General features: G+C 37.4%; 1 protein-coding gene across 7 annotated transcripts in view; it reads left to right on the top strand.

Moving 5' to 3' along the window:
* Positions 1-23,995, top strand: part of LOC129240183 (protein encore-like) — an 85,265-nt gene that overhangs the window by 48,348 nt on the left and 12,922 nt on the right. For 4 of the 7 annotated variants that reach the window (XM_054875788.1, XM_054875792.1, XM_054875789.1 and 1 more), the window contains 6 exons: positions 15,454-16,450; positions 16,501-16,657; positions 16,756-16,906; positions 16,976-17,308; positions 17,374-17,618; positions 17,871-18,212. In XM_054875788.1, coding sequence (XP_054731763.1) covers positions 15,454-16,450; positions 16,501-16,657; positions 16,756-16,906; positions 16,976-17,308; positions 17,374-17,618; positions 17,871-18,212 — 2,225 coding nt within the window. The remainder of the gene's footprint in view (positions 1-15,453; positions 16,451-16,500; positions 16,658-16,755; positions 16,907-16,975; positions 17,309-17,373; positions 17,619-17,870; positions 18,213-23,995) is intronic. The other 3 variants (XM_054875790.1, XM_054875793.1, XM_054875794.1) reach the window with 3 other exon arrangements.

Below are 23,995 nucleotides of genomic sequence, written 5' to 3' on the forward strand. Positions count from 1 at the left end.
GCTTTTTACTAAAGAGATTCACTCGGAAATTTGCTATTCAGGCAGGCATTCGCTATTTGAATACGTTTTTCTTTTAAGCATTATTATCTTTAATTCCCTAACTGTGGTTCCCTAATACCTGCTTAGAGCAGATGGATGGGCTTCTGCTAACCACTCTTATTGAAATTACTGGTGTAAAAGTAGCGTCTGACTCTAAATTCTAATTCTTTAGATGGTTCATTGATGATGGTTTGACGCCGGCTGCAAAACTACCAACGCCATATGATCTGAATATAACTTAAGAAACGTCCAATTTTTTGGAATAGGCCAGGCGTACAGTTTCGAGGCTTGTAGTCTTTCTTATTGGCCATTTGGGCCTATTCACATCAAATAGCTTGCAATGATTACATACTGTATAAGTTGCATGAATGAAAATGTAAATTAGACTATTTAAAACCTATTTAAACCCCGAACTTTGTTGAGAAAAGACCGGACTAGAAGTTTCTGCAGGATTTGTCAAACCATAGTATTCACAAAATTCTCAAATATATCAGCTACACCGGCTGATCTTAACACAGTGGTACCGGGGACTGCGAGTTCGTGGGTCCGTTTTAAGTCTCTACCCCGCCATTTTAGCTTAGGTGCTGTTGCGTACACTTCGAAATTACTGTTTACTTTTCGTACACTTTTGGCAGCCGCCGTAGCCGAATGGGTTGGTGCGTGATCACCATTCGGAATTCACTGAGAGGTCGTTGGTTCGAATCTCGGTGAAAGCAAAATTAATAAAAACATTTTTCTAATAGCGGTCGCCCCTCGGCAGGCAATGGCAAACCTCCGGGTGTATTTCTGCCATGAAAAAGCTCCTCATAAAAATATCTGCCGTTCGGAGTCGGCTTGAAACTGTAGGTCCCTCCATTTGTGGAACAACACCAAGACGCACACCACAAATAGGAGGAGGAGCTCGGCCAAACACCTAACAGAAGTGTACGCGCCAATTATTTATTTATTTATTTTTTTTTTCGCGTACTACAATTGTCGTTTTTAAAACTTTAACGAATTCAATAGCCTTTTGCATCCTCTAGGCCCAATTTTCTTATCTACAGTATCATTTTTATTAGAGAGAGTTAGAGCTACATACAAGCATATTTTTGTTTGCAATTCTCTTGTACTGCATTCTTAACAGATGTAGCGAGCGGATATAGCGCATCTAAAACTAACGAAGCTTTGCTCATTTATAAACGCTACAGAATGGTTTAAAAAGGAACCCATAGTGTAAGGATAAGTTCTAGTTGTATCACAATGGATCTACGGCAGGTCTAAGTGTGTCATTGCGACAGCCAACCTACCTAATTCTCATGGACTTACTGGCTTCAATAAATTTGAATTGCTCTCGAATTCTTTAGCTATTGATTTGTCTTCTTCCAAATCGAATTTTGTATTATTTCTAAACGAAATCTTTATACATTTTATTTATTTTTATCAGTAGTACAGCATAAGACTTCGGTATTTTAATAGTAGGCACTTTAATGATTCGCAACAACTTGGTGCCTACTGCTTATACTATGGAGTCTATAAAAACCTTTATATTTATGGGAATATAATAACTAAATCAATGAATTTTTAAAAGGTACAAAATATTTTTTGGTATTTCAAATATTCAGTTCACATTTAACATTACTTCGGAAAAACCGATATTCATATGCGTGTGTATGCATGTAATTGCACCAACAGCAGTTAAATCGTAACCTCCACATTACCACTGCATTTAATCACTTCTTAGAATTAATTCCATGCCTCGCAGACATTTTCGCAGAAATAATCACACTTAAATAATATAGGAAATAAGTAAATAGTTCCACCATTTCCCATTTACTTAGCACTTAAAGTTCAAGGTTCAAAACGTTGAAAAAACTCAAAACAGCAAAGGAATAAAAGTGTGCATAGAAATCGCTGTGATAATCTGCATAATCATACAGCAGTTGCGCTAAACATGCGCCCCCATAAGCCAGTTTAGAATAGTCGGGGTTCGTTTTTTTATGTAATAAACAGTTACTTCTCACACTGTATTACTCACTACTGGCTGCAAAAAATTGTTATTTCCTTCATTATAAACTTTACTTAACTCGGGAACCTACTTTGCACCCAAACTCCTATTTCATTTACATTTTCCTTCCTTGCGTTGTTCGCTCATTTCGCCTATAGTACACCGAAAAAATTGCAACAATACTCACATATGTACATATGTATGTGCACCTAAGCACGTTTACACATACTCGCTTAGCATTTTCCCTTTACTACTATTTTTGCAAGTTCGAAAAGCGCTCAAGGTCGATTTATTGATTTTTCCACTTTCTGCAGCACCAGCAACACCAGCAACAGCAGTCCGTAGCTGCAAAGTACGAATACACCCTTAGCTATGGCTCTTGCCCAAAATGTGTAGTAGTTTGTGTATATGCATACACGTGTATGTATGTATGTATAGATATATGCCCGTCAACAAGGGCCTACAATAACTATTAGTGTGCACTTTGTTCGTCATCTACGTTTGTTGACGATGCTGTACTGAAACCGAGTTGAATTCGCTTCGTTCGCAGTTTACGTCGTTTCACGTTTTTTCCGCCGGAAGTTTATCTGGAAATCAGGTCACTGTAAATGTATACATTTAATTGAAGTTTGTTAGTCACAATTATCCAGATTTGTATGGCGAGAGACAGAGAAAATAAGTAATTGTTTTTGCTGTTGGTCTGTAATTGATTTCGTATAAGAAGTACGTTGTTACTGCTGACTAAATATTTTTTACTTATTTATTTATATCAGAAGAAAGAAAATTAATGAATAGCTAGTTTCTAACTCAGTTGTGGCTACCGTAGCCGAACGTTTAGTACGCGACTACCATTCGGAGTACGTATGTATGTATGTTCGAATCTCCGTGAAACAGCAAAATGAATAAAAAGTTTTTTCTAATAGCGGTCACCGCTCGGCAGGCAATGGTAAACCTCCGAGTGTATTTCTCCCATAAAAAAGCTCGTCATAAAGAACCATCTTTGGAGTCGTCTTAGAACTGTAAGTTTCTCCATTTGTGGAACAACATCAAGACACACCACAAATAGGATTAGGAACTCGGCCAAACACCCAGAAAGGGTGTACGCGCCAATTATACATATACATATGTATATATATATGTATATATATATATAAAAGAAAGTAAATACATTTTTATTAAAACTTAGAATGAACTTAAATCAATTATATATTTTCCATTTTGTTTGATATCCTTTTACCATCCTTCTGGCAAATTCATTATTCCGCGCTCATAGAATTTTTGGCCTTTATTTGCAAAAACTGAACCAAGTGCGATTTTATAGCCTCGTCATTGTCGAAAGTTTTACCATTTAAGGAGTTATGCAAAGACCGAAACAAATGGTAGTCTGACGGTGCAAGGTCAGGGCTATATGGTGGATGCATCAAAAGTTCCCAGCCAAGCTCCCTCAGTCTTTCACGAATGATTAAAGATGTATGCGGTCTAGCTTTATCCTGATGAAAATGACACCTTTGCGATTGATCAATTCTGGTCGCTTCTCGTTAATGGCTGCATTCAATTTGGCGAATTGTTGGTAGTAAACATCCGAATTAATCGTTTAGTTCCTCTGAAGCAGATCAAATATCAATACCCAAGACTGACTCTTTTATATGCTCATGAACGGTTGATTTTGGTATATTAAACTTTAACTCCAATCTCACGCAAAGTTACATGACGATCAAATTCGATTAAAGCCTTGATAACGTCTTCACCGGCATCACTTGGCCGACCTGAACGGGGCTCATCTTTAAGTGAAAAATCTCCAGAACGGAATTTGATAAACCAATTTCGACACTGTCTTTCTTTTAAGGCTTTATCACCATACAAATCACGCAACTTTTTAGCAACCTTCTCTGCGCTTTTTCTTTAAGGAAATAAGCAAATATAAACTAACTAACTAAATAGTTCTAACCGTGCCCAATCAGAAAGTATCATAATTACGTAAGCTTCGTTGAGGAATATTGCAATAAATTTTCTCGAGTACTGAAGGGGAGTCAATCACTCTGTCTGCTTTTTTGTCTGCGGGCCATAGAATTGTATGCCACGCCTCTGAACAGCAGATGGTTTTTTACAATCGGAGGTCTGGCATTGCCTGCCGATGAGTGACTGTTATCAGAAAAAAAATGGATTCGAACCCATTCTCTCATGGTAAAGAAATAAATTGTTTACTTGTTAAAAAGTGTCAATCGAAAATTAATGAGACTTTTTGTTTTATGTATATGGATCAGCGATATTAAATTTCGTATTCTACAGAAGCCCGCTTAGGCCTGCAGGCTCATTGTGTTTACTAATTTGGCCTCAAGTTCTCCTTGTAATCCCAATGTGGTGAAGCTACTTCATTTCTTGAATAAACGATAAAATGGCTTACTTAATATAGCTGCCAATTCCAAGTCTGCAAGATATCGAAGGAAGTATTGAGTTTGAACTGTTATATCGCGTTCTGGCAAGAGTGGGGCAATGGCAGATAAAGTTTTCAAAGCTCCGCATCTCCTTCTCATTCCTGCAGATACGACAGTGAACTTCGTGGTCCGTCTACTGTTGACTTGATATAGGCCGACTTGATCCAGAGCTTGCTTGAGAATAAAGCGTAGCCAGAATATAAAGCGTGGGCAGAATTGATTGTTTCAAGATTAGATCCCCTTGTATCCAGCTCATCCGCGATGTTGTTTTCAGGAATGTTTCTATGTCGAGGAACTCTGACCCCGTTCGTGATGCACCGCTTAGACAGTTTATTAAGAATAGCTCAACATTCAATTGCTACTTTGACTATCAGAAGAGAGTATAGAAGTGTTGCGGCACTTCTGACCATCCCTCCTAATTATTTAATCTTAAGTCGAGAGTAAAGATAGCCACTTACCCTGGGTCAATGTCTTTAATGTTATCCCATTCATGTATTTATAAGATTCGTGTGGAAACATTATTTTCAAACAGATTTGTGGAGCTGTGCTTTAGCTACCTATGTGCTCTCGGAAGTGTTCTGAAATTTGCCGAGTGCCCAGATCTGAAATCTTTGCAGGGTTCGTATGTATTGAGTCTGCATTGCAATTAGCCATGAAATTTGCCAGAAGTATTTACGGGGGGAAGGTTTAATAGAATCTTGGTTGGGGTAGAAGGCATCGCTTCTGTGACCCTTCGGATTTTGTACTTGTACCCTTTTAATTTTGCTCTTGTATACCGTATTTTCCAATGCTGGCCACCAAACAGAGGTTCTGTAGAAAAGGATTGGCCGCAACTGCAGTGTATACTCACTGTACTATGCGCGACTTTAAGCCTATAGTCCTTTTGCATGCATATAGTGCAGTAATCGCTTTTCTTGTCTTGCCAAACTAATAAGAGGAGCTGCACTCAAAAGAGAACGTTTAGTAAAATATAATCAGACAGACGCATAGAAATTTAGTATTGACTTATTAAGCGTGGTTTATCCGATCTATAGTAAGATTGCGATCAGTACGCTTAGTAAGTTTGGAAGAGTTTCATTAAGTAGTTATCCTGATACAGGCGTAGCTTCGGCCATTTTTTAAATTTTACTTGCGTCATATTCCTTTTCTTAGGTTCATTATTTGAACCAAATTTTAGTTATTTTGCTTATTTTTTAACACAGATATATTATTTTTTTGCTCTTTCGAAAATTACCGTTAGATGTGATGTTAGCGTGCTTATTAACCTATTTCGCCCATTTTCTATACCGCGCTACCTTGGACAAATAGTTATTTTTTTAAATAAGTTTCATTGAAATACATACATTTTTGCTCGAGCTATCAAAAGCGCGGTCAGACGGACATACATAGCTAAATTGACTCCTCCTCACTCTGAGCAATTTGATATAGAGGTATATGTATATGTCCGTTACAAAGAGACCGTACGCGGACATATATTCGTAGTTTGATACAAATTATGCAACTTTGAGTAGACCTATAAAAAAAATTAAAGCCATGACATTTCAAAATACGCCAAGATTCACTTCAAATGCATGCACGTGTGCAGGTACCATCCACTTAATTCCTATTTGCAACCGAGTAAACTAGTACTTCGCTATTGCTGAGTAAATAATTTTTGTCAACAACACTGAGGAAAGCGGCAGGTCTTTGTCAAAAGCATCTACGAGTATCTACAAGTATTTATGAGCCTACGTCTGTACTTAAGCAATACTAAAGCGTATAAAGGACCCACTCACTCGCATGCGTATATGTACATACTCGTATGTATACGAGTACCTATACAATAGAACAGCGTATATAATACAAGAAAAGCACAAGAATCGAATTGAATGGCGTGACTTGCACGATACGTCAGTTGGCTGAACAAAAAAACGGCATTGCTTGAGGTGTAGCAAGCGATTTATTGCATGTTTAGTGATTGCAAAGCGAAGTAGGTTTATACAGGGTGGGCCATCTAACGTTTAAAGGTTGAAATGCAAAGCAACATGTACAACATGAGGCCTGGCGTTGTCTTGAAGGAGTATGGTTTGACTATGTCGATCAGACAATTTCAGTCGAATAGCTTCCTTTTTCCCGCAGTGTAGCTGGGTAATGCAGAGCTCCTTGTTGATCGTGGCATTCTTTTCGAGTATTTTCCAGTGCAGCACGCCCTCCTAGTACCACCAAACACATATCATGCACCTCTTTGGATGAAAATCCGGCTTGACTCTCGGCTTTGGCGTATCTCCTGGAGCCACCCATTCCTTTCTTTGCTTCATATTGAGGTACTCGTATAGGCCCCATTTCTCATCTTCCGTGACGATTTGGTACAAAAAGCGTCGTTTATGACCGCGTGTCGCTTGATGGCAGGCTCCCAATTTTTCGGTAAATCCCGTTGAATTAAAGTGATTAAGAATCGTTTTATAAACGCAATCCATTTTTTTCGCCAATTCACGACTGGTTTGGCGACCGTTCTCCTTCAAAACTGATTTGAGACGTTCTTCATCGAATTCCGAGGGCCTTGCGCAGCTGGGCGTGTTTTCGACGTCAAAGTCACAATTTTTGAACTTTTCAAACCGTTTTCGTGTTGTAGACTCGCCTATGACACCTTCTCCATACACGTCGCAATTGTCCCGGGCTGCTTCGGCAGCTTTTTCATGAAAAGCAAAGAAGATAGGTGTCGAAATTGAAGATTTTTGTTTCCTGGGTATTCCATTTCTAAGTCTTAAAACTAATAAAAAATTAACTCCAAAAATACAATTAATATAGTTTTGTAGAGCAGAAAGAGTTCCATCGAATGAATACTTAGCTTTTGGCAAACAGCAAACCAATCGTTGTAAAATAAAAGAAAATATAAAAGCGCTATGAACTTGTTCCCCAACCCAATACAAAACAAATTATTGTATTTTTATTTTTTCTTATTTAATGTTTTATTTATTTTTGAATGTAAAATCCTTAGGGCTAATTATGGAATAATAAATCATTCAAATGAATCCCCCAGCAAGTATTGCAGTAGCCGACGCGATGAACACAATTTTTCATTCCCACGACGGCGGTTCTATGTTACCGGAATGACCCAGACTTATATCCGACTAAGGCCTCTTGTAACTCCAGCGCCATTTCCTGTGCATGTACGGAGAATGTTTATGCTGCTATAACATGACCCCAATTTGTCAGCTTTTGAGGCTGGGAGTTGATGCTGTTGGCTTTTATTGCACTCTTCCAGCAACAGTGGCGAAGTTTTCGGACATGCGTGCTGTACGAGCATGAGGAAGTGTTGTTGTATGCAATTAAGATACAGTTTCACGCACACGTTACATAAACTTATGCACAAATTGCACGGGAGTTGTTTATCTTTTACTGAATTTAAAACGTCATTTTCTTCTAGAGTCGCCAAATCACCAGTAAATTTTTAATATTTCCAAAATTTTTTCAAGCGTAATTTGACCCATTTCGTAAATCGTAGATGCTAATCGAATATTCTGATTCCAATGTTCTTTTTTTTACACTGTAAAGACAATCCGTTGTTCAAGTAACAATCGTTAGACGGCCAACCCTTTATATTTGTATGTCGCTGGTACGTTTATAGGTCATTATTTGGCAACGAACTTGCAGTGTTAGCGAATTAAATCTCAACTTTCACGCCCACCCGAACGCCTTGACTAAAACAGGATGTTAAAAAAAAGAATTTAAAATATTTAAGGAGAAAGAATTTAAAATATTTAAGGGCCAATAGTCTGAAGCAATAAAGTGTTAATAAACATACATCTGTAAACTAATGGTTTTGGATATATGGTAAGTCATTCTTTTTTTTAGCTTCTTTCTTACTTGCTCCTGGCTATTACTCCTTTTTTACTTAGATATTCTTGTCACAGTTGACAGATATTTTGTGAAATTGTTTGTGTTAAATTCGAATAAAAATATTCCTTGTCAAATTATATGGAAATTCTCACGACCCATCGAGGGGAATATATTTACCAACCATCAATAAGAGTTTTAAGTGCTCATCAAGTATTTTATTCACCATCCGAATCATAATTTCGAATTCAACAAGTTCACATATTTTCGTTTGCTACGGTTGCTTATTCTGACGCGAACTAACCGATAGGCATTTCATAAATGGATGCGCTAAATCATCAGTTTCCTTCACATCGTATGCTTGGAAGAATTCACTAACTCCTCAGTATATACCTCCTATTTGATAGACAAATATACATAATTGGCGCTTACACCGTTTGTTGGGTGTTTGGCGGGGCTCCATTTTGTTCCACAAATTGAGGGACCTACAGTTTTATGCTGCCTCCGAATGGCAAATGGGTTTCGTGAGGAGTTTTTTCGTGACAAAAATACACTCGGAGGCTTGACATTGTCTGCCAAGTAGCGACCGTCATTAAAAAAATGTCTATCAATTGGCACCCAGGCCTTCGAACCTGTGTACTTCGGCTACGACGGTCACTTAAATGTTTTACATTCTCTTTTTAACACCCTGTATGTGCAAATTGTACTACAGGTGCAATAGACGTAGACCATTTGAATTCGTGTTATTGGGTAATGGTTCAAGTTCAAAGCCAACTAAATTATTGTTAGCCATATACTTAAAATCAAAATTGCGCATTTGCACGCAAGGTACACAAGTAGGAGTTAAAGACTTATTCATACCTTCAACCGAAAGTTTGTCCAAATACAAATAGTCTTTTGGGGAAAAATAAAAAATAAAATGCAACATATGTATGAATTTTTTGGTATGCTAACTTGGCTAACAGTTGGCTTTGCAGTAGTGCATTCTGTCGGCCCAAGCTCCCAATACTTTGTTTAGAGTTTTTGGCTTTATAACTCATCGGAAAATATTTTCTTTAACTGCGTGCGCAAACAAAACACAAGCTGCACTTCTCGCCCGTCCCTCTATCAAAACTCGTGAACGACATTCAGTTCACTAAAAACCAATCGCTTATAATTTGAATCAATTGAATAATTGTTGGTCGCGAGTTTAAGTTTAAGAATGAGACAGAAGCTACAATTTATTTGTTATATTTACCTATGATCTCTCAGGCCACTCTAAAAATGTTTAAGCAACTAAAATTACAGCTTCCAGAGGGTCAACTGGCTTCGTGAAAGTGGCTACCGAATTTGACGCTCATCGTCTAAGTCTGTGTCTACTATTAGCAGACCATAAAACCTCTGTCAAGAAGGATGGTATTGCATATTGTACATACATGGAGGTTGAATTAAATAATATATTTCGCTTTAGCACTTAAAAGCTAAATAAATGTAATTCATAGCAGTATCTGCAAGTTTAATCATTCCGAGTCATAGGTAGCGTGAACTATAATCAAATAAAAACCTTAAACATTTTGTGGAAACTATGATTTACTGCACTGGACTTTACTAGCTATTTTCTTTTGTCGACAGTTCATATAACTTTAGTTTACTACACAATTATTCGCAGCTTTCGTGTCATATATTAATTGTATTTTCACGAAATAACGCTTCCGATTATATTATATTGCGTTTAGTCCACTAATATTGTTTACTCATGTCAGCCCTAACTATGTACGTGTGGTGGTATGCTGACCATCACAATACTCGTGCCCTACTCCCATCCACACGCACATGCACAACAAGGAAAATCAATGCCAAAGTCGAAACTGTAAAGTTGTACTCCTACTTCTGCCGAAGTGAAAAGCGCGCCATTACAAAGTTTAATGTCACTTGACGTCAGCAACCAAATTTGTCCCAATACAAAACCACAGATTTCCAGGAATGTCGCATGTAATTTGCGCTGAAACAATGTACACCGAACTGCCCACGCGCAGGAAAGCAAAAGCTTACACGACTTGTTATCGTAGCTGCCACCGGATATGGGTTAATGTGGTGCCTTATAATATAAACAAATACAGTACAGTATAACCGCTTTAATGCGAACAATTCAAAGGCTTTACTGGTGGTATTATCGTTGTAATGTATGTAATAGTGTAAGCATGTTTTTCGCTTACTCAGAAAAAACACAAAACACTGCGAGTATTTATCTGTCGTTGTCTGGCACACGAATTTCTTAATATTAACGTTTTAAGTAGTCAGCTGATTTTCAGGACAACCAACTCCGCTTACAAAGCTTCTCAAAGCAAACAATTTGATTCATTTGCCTTCGTTGAGTGTGGTATTCTTAGAATTGAGTATTGAGTTTTCTCGCCGGATTTCATTTATTTTAGAATCGAACACGAACGTAGAGGGGCAATGGAAATTTCGAGTCTGACTGAACAATTTTTGTTTTTCTCTAAATCACAGATATTATTTCAATTGATGAGAATAGTGCCCAGTTTCACACTCGGTGCTTAAGTTATGATTGGATAAAATCTTAAGTAAGTACCATTGCTTGACAGGTGAAGCCCAAAATAAACCAGACTGGCGTCATACACATTTTTTTGATAGCGCCATCTTTTTAATGAGTTAGTGTGTTGGAAGTTACATCCCTAGCTGACTTCCGGTGAAAGCTTGGTGACATTCGGTTCAGTGGAAGCGAAGTTATTGCACCTAAAGTGCCAGTATGTTCGAGTCATCGGTACGAAAATGAATTTCAAACAAAGAGCTAATATCAAATTTTGTTTTAAAATCGCTAAAACGTTTACCGAAACATTTGAATCAATGGAAATAGTTGATGACGCTGATTGCCTATCTCGTGCCAGAGTTCATGAGTGGTTTATACGTTTCAGAGATGGTACGAAAGGTCTGTGCACGTATCATTCCGCACATTCGTCGAATTCGCCCTGAATACCGCGAAGGAGGAAGCTGGCGCTTATTGCATGACAATGCACCATCTCATCTATCCACTCTTGTGACTGATTTTTTGACTAGAAATCGCATTTTAACGATCAATCAACCGTATTCACCTCATAGGGCTCCCAGTGACTTCTAACTATTCGGAAAATTGCATTTGGTCATGAAAGGAAAACGTTTTGTGTACGTAAAGGCTATCCAACATTCCGGTCACTGGCCTGAAACACTCGTTCGAAAAGCTTTCGTATCGCGCAAAACGAGGCCAGAGGGGACTTTTGAATAATTAAACTCGAAGTTATCAGAACAAAGCTCTTATCATTTCTATTTTAGCTCAGTCTTGTTCATTTTGGACTTCACCTTGTACATATCTAGAAATTTTTGTGATAGAAATAAATAAATTTGTGAACGTTTATTTAAATATTGAAAAGTTCAATGGAGCAAAGCAGCCAAAGGATACCAAATTTCACCGCAAGCGAGTCGAAGCAGCTATCCATCAAAAATTAAAATTATCCGAGGAATTAAAAGTAATTTTTTATTTAATTGGAAGCTTCTGTTATACTCCAAATGATATGAATTATTCCAAATAAATTCCCCAGTGTCCTCAACTTACTTCCCGGGGCGTAAAAACGCAGCAGAAACAAAAAAAAAATTGTTCTGGCAATAGAGATTCCTACAAGAAATGTAGACATTATTAAGCCGCGCTAAGTGAATTAGATTTACCACTTGGTTTTAACAATCAAGTTTTAAAATGTCTTCAGCGGCCAAATTCTGTCCAATGCACTTAATTTTCCAAACTCTCTCGCAAAATGGATTTATTTGTTTCAGAACAGTTGGTTTTGACAATTATTCGAAAGCAACGCAAAACAATTGAATTATATAGCTCTGACACCTTTTGATAGACTTTTCTCTATAATCCATTCGATACTGAATCCTGGCAAGACCGAAATTATTTACAAAAAAAAATGTTACGGTGTCCGTACTTTAGAAGTCAATAAAAGCAGTGCAGCACACAAAATATAAAATATGATAGTCGGAGTGCGAATTAAACGCTGTTCGATTTATCCAAACTCTAGTGCAGATAAGTATATATAATAGTATATTTATATGTATGTACGTATCCATAAGCTACCCACACGCGCATAATTAAATTGGCTGTATGAACACTTTTATTATTTTTTTTTTTGGCTAATTAGGCCAATGGGAGAATATGAAACTCGTTTTTGGTTTCCAGTACGTCAGAGGCGTTCAAATCACTAATGGTTTTCTACATTTTTCAGGTTAAATTATTTCTGTGCATGAGAGGGAAAATTATATGAAAATGTTGTATTTTAATCCATTTAATTGACAGAAGCTTTTATTACAATCCGATTATTTCATTGATTTAATGGCGATTTTACTCAGTATTTGCATGTAGGCTGGGCCGATTTTCTTGGCTGTGTAACCATATGCACTGAATATGTTAAGATTCTCAGTGAATAGTGTCATCGAAGTGCAAGTGATAAATTGAAATTTGAGCAACTTTTTCAATCTAACACCATATTGCGTAAAATACGATTTTAGTTTTGTTCCATGGAAATGGAAATTTTGCGTCAAATATTTTAAACTAATAAAGTTGAAATAGCTCAAGACCCCACGGGAAAAATCAATACTTATTCCATTAAATTCTCTCTCAATTTTTTATCTAATAATTAATGAAACTTATTTCCATACTTATATATAGGAGGATAGCGAATCGCAGAAAATTATGCAATCATTGTTATAAATTCATTGAAATAGTTTTTTTTTTAATTACATCTAATTTTCACACTGAACGCTTTTTTGAGTTCACAAAATCAACAGTATGAAATGGTTCGCTTTCCGCCTGAATAAAGTTTCAAAATATTAAAAACTTACTTTCAAAGTGAATTCTGGGTTACTGAAATACGAAAATGTGTAAAAAAGCTCGAGAAATAGATGAGAAAAGTTCGCCTGTTGATAATTTTCCGACTCTTTTCAATAGTGTGTACATGGACCCGAGAACATCAGCAAGCCTGAGGATTGCTCTGCGTAAATGCCTCGTTTTATTCGCTTTTAGATTATGTTAACTCAGAAATTGAGGGCAAGTGCTCACCCTCTCAATGTGGCTTCTCTGTATGGACAAGTACATACGGGAATACGTAGGTTCGAATCTCCGTGCGTAAAACAGCAAAATGATAGTTTTTTTCTAATAGCGGTCGTCCCTCGGCAGCCAATGGCAAACCACCGTGTGTTTTTGCCATGAAAAAGATCCTTCGGAGTCGGCTTAAAACTGTAGGTCCCGCCATTTGTGGAGCAACATCTAGACGCACACCACAAATAGGAGGAAGAGCTCGGCCAAACACCTAACAGGAGTGCATGTGCCAATTATTTATTTATGTTTATATTTTAGTAAAATTTTATTTTCACTGTCAGTTCATTTTGAAATATTGGGTTGGCAACTAAGAAATTGCGGATTTACTTTAGAAAATCAAAGACAATTTTTTCATGAAACTAAATAACTCTATTCTGTAATGCATTGTCAATGACCTTTTGCCATCTTTCAGGCAGCATCATAATCCTACGTTCATAAAACTTCTGGTTTTTATTAGCAAAAAACTGAACCATTATTGAAATTTTTTCCATTCAACGAGTTTTGTAAAGATCGAAACAAAAAATAATCAGATGGTGCAAGGTCAGGACTATATGGTGGATGTGAACATCGCAATCAAGCTCCAATAATTTTTGCCGAGTGGCCAAGGATGTATGTGCCTTGTATTATCATGATTGAATACAATACTTTTTCGATTTGTCAATTCTGGCCGCTTGAAGAAGAAACTGCATTGTTTAATTTCGTTCGTGTTTCAATGTAAACATCAAAATTGATCGTTCGATTGGGTGGTAAGAGTTTAAAGTAGACAGTTCCTTTGTAATCCCACCAAACTGATAACCAAACCTTCTTTTGATGAATAGCAGCTTTTGATGTTGTTTGAGTTGGATCACCTGGCCTGCTCCACGATCTTTTCCGCTTGATATTATTGTAAAGAACCCATTTTTCATCGCCAGTTATCAGTCGTTTTAAAAATGGATCATTTTCATTACGTTTCTTTAGCAAATCGTAGCTGTTAATGCGTTGCGTTAAATGCGTTTCTTTCAGTTCGTGAGGAACCCATGTATCGAACTCTTGAACATAGCCAAGTTGCTTCAAGTGACTTTCAATGCAGTATGTGATACACGAAGTTTCTCTGCAATCTCACGTACTGTACTGTGACCATCCGAATCGATTATTGCTTTGATTAGGGCGTCATCAACTTCAACTGGACGATCAGAGCGTTTTTCATCTTTGAGTGAAAAATAACCAGAACGAAATTTGGCACATATACAGCATATACATTTTTATGAGCTTGCGATGCGGTTTTCCCTTTGCGGAAATAAAAAAGCAAAATATGATGAAAATGTTCCTTTTGATTTTCCATTTTTTAACGAACGCCAAACGAAAACTACGCAAGCGATTAAAATACTGTTTTTTTACTGATATAGCTGACAGCTGAATTGCCTATTATGGCAAATAACGAAATGTGTTTTACATTTGTACTACGTCTGCAAACTTAAAAAATTCAACCGAAGCCATCTATGAGGGAAATCCGCAATTACTTAGTTGCCAACCCAATAAAGAGAAGTCACAGACAATGAGAGTTATGGATTGTAGCATTAGAAAATTAGTATTAGCATGTAAAAAGTAGGCTTAATTTTTATCTGATCTCCTTCTCGAGATACACGCATTTGTCCAAAAGTGGACGTGTGGACGCCAAATTGTTGTTGTTTTTTTTTTGTTTTGTTTTTCTGAAATTTACTGTTATATGGGAAGTTGGCGTGGTTATTGATCTAATTATTCCATTTTCAATACCAGCCTGCCTTTTTACAAAATTTCTTATGTATTTTTGTGTATTTGTGGGTTTCATTATATGTATTAAATTTTTGTTCGAGTATCGTGAACAGGCACATATAGACGAACAGATATATATTTAAATCAACTATATCGATTCTATCTCGATTATTTTATGCTGTTACATGTTATGTGAAGAAGATTACAACACCCTTGTGCATGAGGGCGCGAATATAAAAATCATATCTATTGATACAAAAGTAATGCCTTATTCATTCCTTATTATCTCTCTCTCTCCCCCTCTCTTTCTTTCTCACATGCAGGGCAACATGAAGGGAAAGCATTTGACTCGCAGTCACGCCATGCGTGAGGCCACATCGCCTCCGCGTACTCCTACACCACGTGCCGAACACGGCCAGGTGTCACCGAACGGTCAAGCGACCAACAATTATCATCAACAGCATCACCATCAGTCTCAACAGCAACACATGGATGGCAATGAGAATATACACAATAGCAATAGCAATAACAATAATAACAACAACAAATTGAATACACAATCAAACGTAGCACGAGGCAATTCACCGATAATAGATGCGCCTGCCGTGATTGTAACTAGTCAACACAACCAACAGCAACAACCAAATGTTGCACTATGCAATGAAGCCGAATTCCCCAAACTTACACCGCCGAAATCGACAAAGGGAAGCAGTGGTGGTGGCAACAATGGTAGCAGCAGCGGTAGCAGTGGTCAACGCAATAATAGTAACGGTGTTACCGATGGCAACAACAAAGTGGAATACAATAATAACAATGGCAGAAAAATGGCAAGCAACAGTGCAAATGGCGGAAACGTTAGTGTCTCTTATGACTCGACAAAAAGTAATGTCAGTAAACATCAGCAATACAATGCAAGCAATGCATTGCACCAAGCCCTTAGTGTAGGCGAGGCGGCGGTGCGTGGTGGTATTGGCGGCGGTGCGGGCACATCGCTGCACAATTCCGGCATGAACTATCAGTTGAATTCAAATGATAGCCAGCAGCAATCACACCATCAGATCGTATATGAGAAGGAGAATCGCTGCCCACGCAACGACAGCCAGAACAGCAACATGTCCAACATGCATGATGAGGAGCCACAACAACAGCAACAACATTACGATCGTCAAGGTGGTGGTGGAGGTGGCAATAAGAAGCATCGCACCAACTCCAACTCGAAAGGCAATAAGCCGCGTTTGAAGAATATTGGTGGCTCCTCTTCGGGCAGTGCAGATGGTGGCAATTCGAATAGCAACAACACGTCGGGATTCATATCAAGAGGTGCGTACCGGGAATGTATCAAATCAATTTAATATATTCATAATTTTTAGTCTTCAACAACTCAGAGAACTCGAGCGAACAATTCACTGACCATGGCGGCACCGATCTGTTCAGCTTCTTCAAGGAGACCCTTAATAAGCATCCCAAAGACAGACATTTTCTGTTGAAGGTGGAAAAAGATCTCACGGAATTCGTGCAAGAAAAAAGGTGAGTTCATTTACAACATCAAGTTGCGCACATTCTTTTGTTCTGTACTGCAGTTGAGGGTTGTGGTATTGTTTACTATTTTCATTGTTCATTCTTAGCCGCGGTGAATTGCGCTTCCCACCGGCTTCATCGTACAACCGCATGTTGATACATCGCACGGCGGCCTTCTTTGGCATGGAGCATAATGTCGATACCGAAACACAGCAATGCGTAATTGTGGCAGCTACCAAAAACACACGCATACCCGAGGTAAATAGTTTACATGTCTCTCTCGCTTAGTTCCCCTAACAAATACTTGATATTCATTTCCATTTATAGATTCGTTTCAAATCGTTGGTGCGGGATCATCGCGACGATACACGCAAATCGATACTAAAACGCGATACGCACAGCTTCGACGAGGCACATCAAAGTAGTTACTTGTGTCCGGATCGTGGCAGCATGCTGGACCGTAAGGCAAAGAGTTTTGAAGAGCGCGAAGAGGATTACGAACGCGCACGCAGTCGCATTTTCAATCGTAGCCAAAACGACAGCGGTGAAGGCATAGACGATGGTTATGGAAATGTCAGTTGGACTCAATCAGTAGAGCAGCAACAGCAGCATCAACAAAATCGTCCACGTCCCAATAGCAAAATTATAAAATTGCAAAATGTAACTTTAAAAATACATACCTTTTTGGCGAATTATTTTATTGATCCTTTGACATTTTCTTGCAGTCAAATGACCCACGCGATGGCCGGTCTGGTGGTGGTGCAGTACCAAAAGCTCCTAGCTTTAATAATTACAGCAGTGGGTCATCACAAAGTAGTGGTCCGCCTATGATGCGCGGTGACTCGGTAAACTCGCACAAAAATGGCGGATCTGGCGGCAGTGGAGGTGGTGGAGGATCGCGATCGTATCCGAAGCAAGATTCAGCTGGCAGCACAAATACACCCTGGCGTTTGTCACCATCCAGCAGCGGGTAAGCCCAACATTAAAAAAAAAACATAATGGAACGATATTTTACAGCTATCTCTTGCATCCAAGGCAAATGAGTTTTTATAGGTTTACAGTTATAAAAATATATTTATTAAAGCTTAGTAGTTGGCTAATTATAAATTAAAAATTAAATTTATATTGATTTTTTTTTTACTTTTGTTATTATTATTATTATTATTATCATGTACGATATCATTTATTACAACTATACCAACCGCCACAACTTCAACCGTAGTTATAAAACTCAAACCCAATCGGTGCATTCCGATTCGGTCACACCTTCACCGAATGGCTATTGTAGTGAGGATCAAACGTCGGAGCCGTTAATATTGACGGCGGAAAGAGTAGCAGTTTGTCACCTGCAATCACCAACTCATCTTCATCTGCAGCCTACGATATTGTGCGGTGCCAACATCATTCCAGCGCATTGCGCCGATACGACGCCAACACCAATGGAGGACAGCACGACGATGTCCAGTCGTGGACTGGTGTGGGCTGTAACGGACATTACGAGTGTGCCAAAGGGCAGCGTGCTAATCAATCCGCAAACATTGCAACCATTTGTTAACCAAGACGGGTAATTTACAGAACAAACAAAAAATTACAGATTCGAAAATTATTCTTAAATTAATAATAATCTTACGCTACGAAGAAGAAATGCTACTGGCGCACAGTCCTAGTCAAATGTGAAATTATAGAACCTTAAATAGTTTTTTATGTGTATCATAGTAAACTAGTATACACTATTTATGTACAGCATAATGGAAAATTATGTCGCCAATGTGACAAGTGAGCTCGTAGAGAAATCTTTACTCGCACTTGCTTTTTTGTAATTTTGTATCTAATTGTAGTGAATAATGATGGTTACTGTGGAAACAGAGAGTCGCCCTGCCGTATTAACGAGAAAATTTTATCAGTAACTCATACGAGCGTAATGAAAAAACAGTAAAATAATAATGAAAATGGTTTTTCAAAATATTCTCCAAGCAATCTTAATTTACTTCTGCATTCACTTGAAGCAATTTCCAAAGCACTTTTGCAACTCAGAAGTTGATACCTCCAAAACGAGCTGTTTAACGGCTTCTTGAACTGTTGAAAAACGTTAACCTCGCATTTTATTTTTGATGTTCTGGAACAAAATGAAATCATTAGGTGCCAAGTCAAGACTGTAATGCCGACGATCCATTAATTCGATCTTTTAAGTGCTGAAAAACTCTCTTGTGTGAGCCGATGCGTGAGAGCTCGCATCGTCATTGATTCGTCTTCGGCGATTGGTTTTCCAAATGGTTGTGCACTATTCAGAATAGACTAGTTTAAGTTTTTCTAGCGGTACGGTTGTGACATGACTAGATTTTCTGATAAAATTGGTGAGCATTTGCTGTGAAGTGCTTCTTCCGCGACCAAATTTTGTTGCATTAAGCTCATCTTAGAACATCCATACGATTGCTGTATTTTTTCCACTTCATATGAATAGATCTAAGATTCGTCAGCTGTAACGATGTCATAGGCGTGCTTTGCATTATAGTAACTCAATTTCTTCAAAATGTCTACACCTAGCGACACAAGTCCATTTTTAAACAAATCTTCTTGATGACCAAATGTTCAGGCAATATTGAATATACGCTGGTCTCATTAATTCCCAAGAATGCCTCTATCTCGTAAAATGTCACATGACGATATTGCGTTATCAATTGACGCACAGCATCGATTTTTTCTGGCACAAGAACCGTTTTTAGACGGCCTTCACGAAATTTATCCTGCGAAGATCGACGGCCACGTGAAACTCGCTTTACAAGCATTCACAGCGTTTCAACATTGCTCGTTTATGGGGGTAGTATGGTTAATTCGGTGTAAAACAAGCATATTTTTCGAAATTTTTTTTGTCGACACAGTTGATTTATTCAAAATTTTAAAATTACTTCATTATAAAGTCATATTTAAAGAATATTGTGTGAAATTTTCATTGATTTTTATGAAAAAATGAGTTGGTGGCAGCGAATCTTCGCGGACGTCTCATAAAAAAGTTTTATTGCGGTGTCCCTCAGAACTCATTACTGGATCAACTAAAATCAAAAAACCAAATTGATTTCATCAGCTGATAAAGTTTCGCAGGTAACAACGTCGAATTTTTTTTTTTTTTTTTTTTTTTTTTTAATTTTTTAAAGCGCTTTGAAGTCAAAACACCGATTTTTCATAAAAAAAACTTGAAAACTTTGTTGTTTTAAAATATGACAGAATTTAAAAAAAAAAAAAAAACTCGACGTCATTACCTCGTGAATAAAGTAAAGAAACAAAAAAACCAAATTTGAAAAGAATCGGTGCAGATATGAATCTACAGTGGACACCGACCGTAAAAAAGGCAAGTGTGAGAAAAACGCGTTTAAAGATTTTCGGCAGCGTGAAATCCGGTTGGAGAGGTAGATACTTAATTCTTTGTGTCTTTGTCAATTTTACTCTAATGCACTTCAAACTTTCACACAATAATCTTAAGATGTTATAGAATAATTAAAAAAAAAAAAAAAATGAAAAAAAAAATACCATACTACCCCCTTATACACTGGATCTCGGTAGCGGTCTCGGTAGTCTAGCGTTAGTGCACTAGCCTGCCATCCCAGAGGTTGTGGATTCGAGTCCCACGTAAAGCACGGTCCTCGCATTTTTCCAAACATACCTACTTTTCTAGTTTCTACAAAAAAAAATTCACTCAGACACACCAAAATTTAGCGAAGTCCTCAACCATCTCTGTGATCCTTCTGACAGAAAAATTTGAAACACAGATGGCGCTCTAAACAATTAGAATGCGTATTTAGGACTGGTAACGGCAGGCTAATCATCTACCCTGCCAGAAAGCAAAATAGATAAACGAAACAAACGCAAGACTGAGTCTTGTCGAGGTCCTATGCTTCCAAGTGGAGTGAACAAGGAAAAAAAATACTGGATCTCTAATTTTTGATGGATAGTATTTTCTTTGTCCTTTCTCGCATAAAAAATTAACCCTTTTCCGAAATCGTTGCTCTCTGAAAATTGCAATAAAGTTTATTGAAAAAACTGTCTCAAATGCGCATATATTTGCTTATATAGGGATAAAGAAAAAGTCATCCCAGTTACATAAGAACATTATTATTTAGGGAATTTCTTTTTATTTGGTTATGTGGCAAGGTGTCCAAAACATAGCCGGTTTTTTTGTATGGAAACTTCATATATGTTTTTCGAAAACTATTGATCCTAGGTTGGTAGGCTATATTTGTTTTACATCTGGCTTGCGGAGGAAGGTTCAAAACTTCTTATATTTTGTATTCGTGTCATGCCAAAAAATATGCTCTTTGTAATTGTCAATCTATTTTCTAGAGTTAATCCGGTAGCATAGAATTCAACTCAAATTCTTTATGTCAAATCAAGTAGGCTGTAGTTGGTAGGAAAGTTTATAATATAACAAACCTGGTATATCCGATTGAAATTCATCTAAAAATTACCCAAAAAAAAAAGTATGAACTCCCAATGCGTAACTGCATTAGAGAAATAAATAATGGGATTAAAAATTATTTGGTTTTCTTAAGTTTTTGTAATTCTGTTCCACACGACCTAATTATATTTTTTTGATAAAATGCTATAAAAGTTATAATTGACTAATTTTATTATTATTATTAATTATATTATATTTCGACTATGACTGTGCGCCATTCTTTGTATTTTTGTTATATGAAGTTTGCAAAATGTTTTCTGCTTATGCGCACGCCGCTCTTCTAACTGCAATTTTACATAGCTTTTAACTAAACACAAATATGCAAATATAATTCGTAGAGTTTCTCAAGAAAAAAATTGTACATATGTACATATAATATATGTAATAATGTTACCTAAATTTCTACAATATGATTTGTTGCTTTTATACACTATATAAAAGGACTTTCAAACGGACGGGCTTAGATGTTGTTTTAAACTAAAACATGTAAAAATGTAGATAATTTCAGGTGTCCTTATTTTTATTCAAAATACGGCTCCTTACAATTATACAGTCTGTGTCAGAAGAAAAGAACCGGTTTTTTTCTTGTAACTTCAATATATAATATATTCCCTTCTGCTTTTTGCTGTGTAATAGTCCCACTCAAGGGCTACGACGCCAGTACTAAAAAATTTCACATAAACGCAACCAAGCAAAAATGAGTGAGAAGTACATGAAGCATTTCAAGGCCGTATTTTTATGCACGCATTCGAAAGGGCCGAAATTATCTTACGCCCTTGCTGCAAAAGTGATTAAAAAATCAAAAAGTTTGTTGCAATGTGGACTGATGTGTATAAAGTGTAAAAAAATGTTGATAACTTTTCCGAGCGCGGCTTGAAGCGAGTGACTACAAAAAAGCAGGCTAAAGATCGTCCAACTTTTTAAGCAGGACCCTTTGCGACTTCGCCAAACACGCACAATTTTTGCTCAAAAGAGAATAGATATGAGTATCAACACCATCGAACGACGGCTGAAGGAGGTGAACATATCCAAATCCTACCGTCCCACATCATCAAAACCATTGCTCTCAGAAAAACACATTGAGAAACAACAAAACAAGCAAATGGCGTCTCAGTATTAGACTGGCCTTCCAGTCCCCAGACGCCAACCCCATTGAAAATGTGTGGGGAATTATGAAAACGCATCTTGTCGTAAGGCCAGTCCACGATTTAAAGTAACTCGTGCGTCAAGTTCGCAAAGTCTGGTCCTCTTTATCGACGAGCTACGCAGAAAAGTTGGTTGAAAGTATGCCAAGAAGATGTCAGGATATACTCGACAACGATGGAGACAGCACGGCTTATTGAGTAATTGCGACTCGTAGTTTTGTATATCTAAATTTTAAATATAAATCTTTTATACTTCATGAAAAATCGCGGTTCCTTTTTTCTGACACAGACTGTATATGAAAAATGGCATCATTTCCACCACGGGTAAAATCCTCCAAACAATACTTTGTGCTAATATACATCAGCAATATTCTCAACAGAACGTCCAGTTTTTGGTCTGCCATACTTTTTTTTCTATCCTTGACAGAACCATTTTCTGGAAAATTTTCCAACAACCTTTGAATGGTTGGCTCAGTCGAATGATTATTTCCTGCAAAAAATCACGAATTTAGGCATTATTCACTACTGACATTTGAAAGAACATTTACTATACCATATAAAGGGTTTTCCAATAAGAGGTGTTATTTTGATATTCAAAGAAAGATGCTATTTTTAATTATGAATGATCGGATGTTTATTTCATTATAAAGAGGAAGGTATGCCGTTAATAGTGGAAAATAATATCAGGCAAATGACCACCACGACCACGTTTACAGGACAATATCCTTTTCATGAAATTTTCCGTAACCGAATTGCAAAGTGGCAGCCCTATGCCCTCGATAGCCTCACGAATTCCATCTTTGAGGTCTTGAATCGACCCTGGGCTGTTGGCGTAGACCTTCTCTTTCACGTGTCCCCAAAGAAAAAAGTCACAAAGTGTTAAATCACAAGATATCGGTGGCTAATTGTGATCATATCTTCGAGAGATAACACAGCCCGGAAACTTTTCCCGTAAAAGATCAATGTTTTCGTTGCTTGTGTGGCACGTATCGCCGTCTTGTTGAAAATAAACGTTGTCCAGATAAATACCATTCAATTCCGGCCAAAAAAAATCGTTAATCATCTGTCGATAGCGCAATCCATTCACCAATAACACCTGTTATTGGAAAACCCTATAGTATATATACATAGAAACTTAGAAAAAGCGTAGTAGGCAAACTAAACGCATTCCTAAATGACTTGAGCTTGTATAGATGTAACGTGTAAAATGTACTGTGGCGCCACAGTGAAAGTATTGCCACATATAAAGAAATGAACAATGGTAATCGTAGATAGTCGGTGCGACCATAATCTCGAGATCGGCACACACATTAATTATTCAGAACAACCTAATTTTTTCTCTACTCCTTCACGCTTTTATAGAGAGATAAGGACTCTTATGAATTGACTCAATTAATCCTTCTTCTTTAAAATCAGTAATCATTTTAGTCGAACTTACCATACGGCAAAAGTAGAAGTTGTCAGTTTTGTACATTTTAGCTGTCAGTCGGATTCGTTGCCGCATCGGACCCATTGTGACGGGCCCATTAGACAGCGTTTTACAAACAGACAAGCAATGGAGCGCGTAAAGGGTAAAATAAAGATTTCCATCACGCGATCCCGGTTGTTTTTAGTAAAAAAAGGTATTCGAAAACAAAAATGGATGATTAACTCTTAGTATATATGAATGAATGTTAAGTGATAAAATAAATCGTAATTATCTCGTTAACTAAAACTTTTTAGCTTCTCTAGCAAATTTGTTTCTGGCACTAA

This window comes from Anastrepha obliqua, chromosome 3 (genome assembly GCF_027943255.1).
Source record: "Anastrepha obliqua isolate idAnaObli1 chromosome 3, idAnaObli1_1.0, whole genome shotgun sequence".
Classification (NCBI taxonomy): Eukaryota; Metazoa; Arthropoda; class Insecta; order Diptera; family Tephritidae; genus Anastrepha; species Anastrepha obliqua.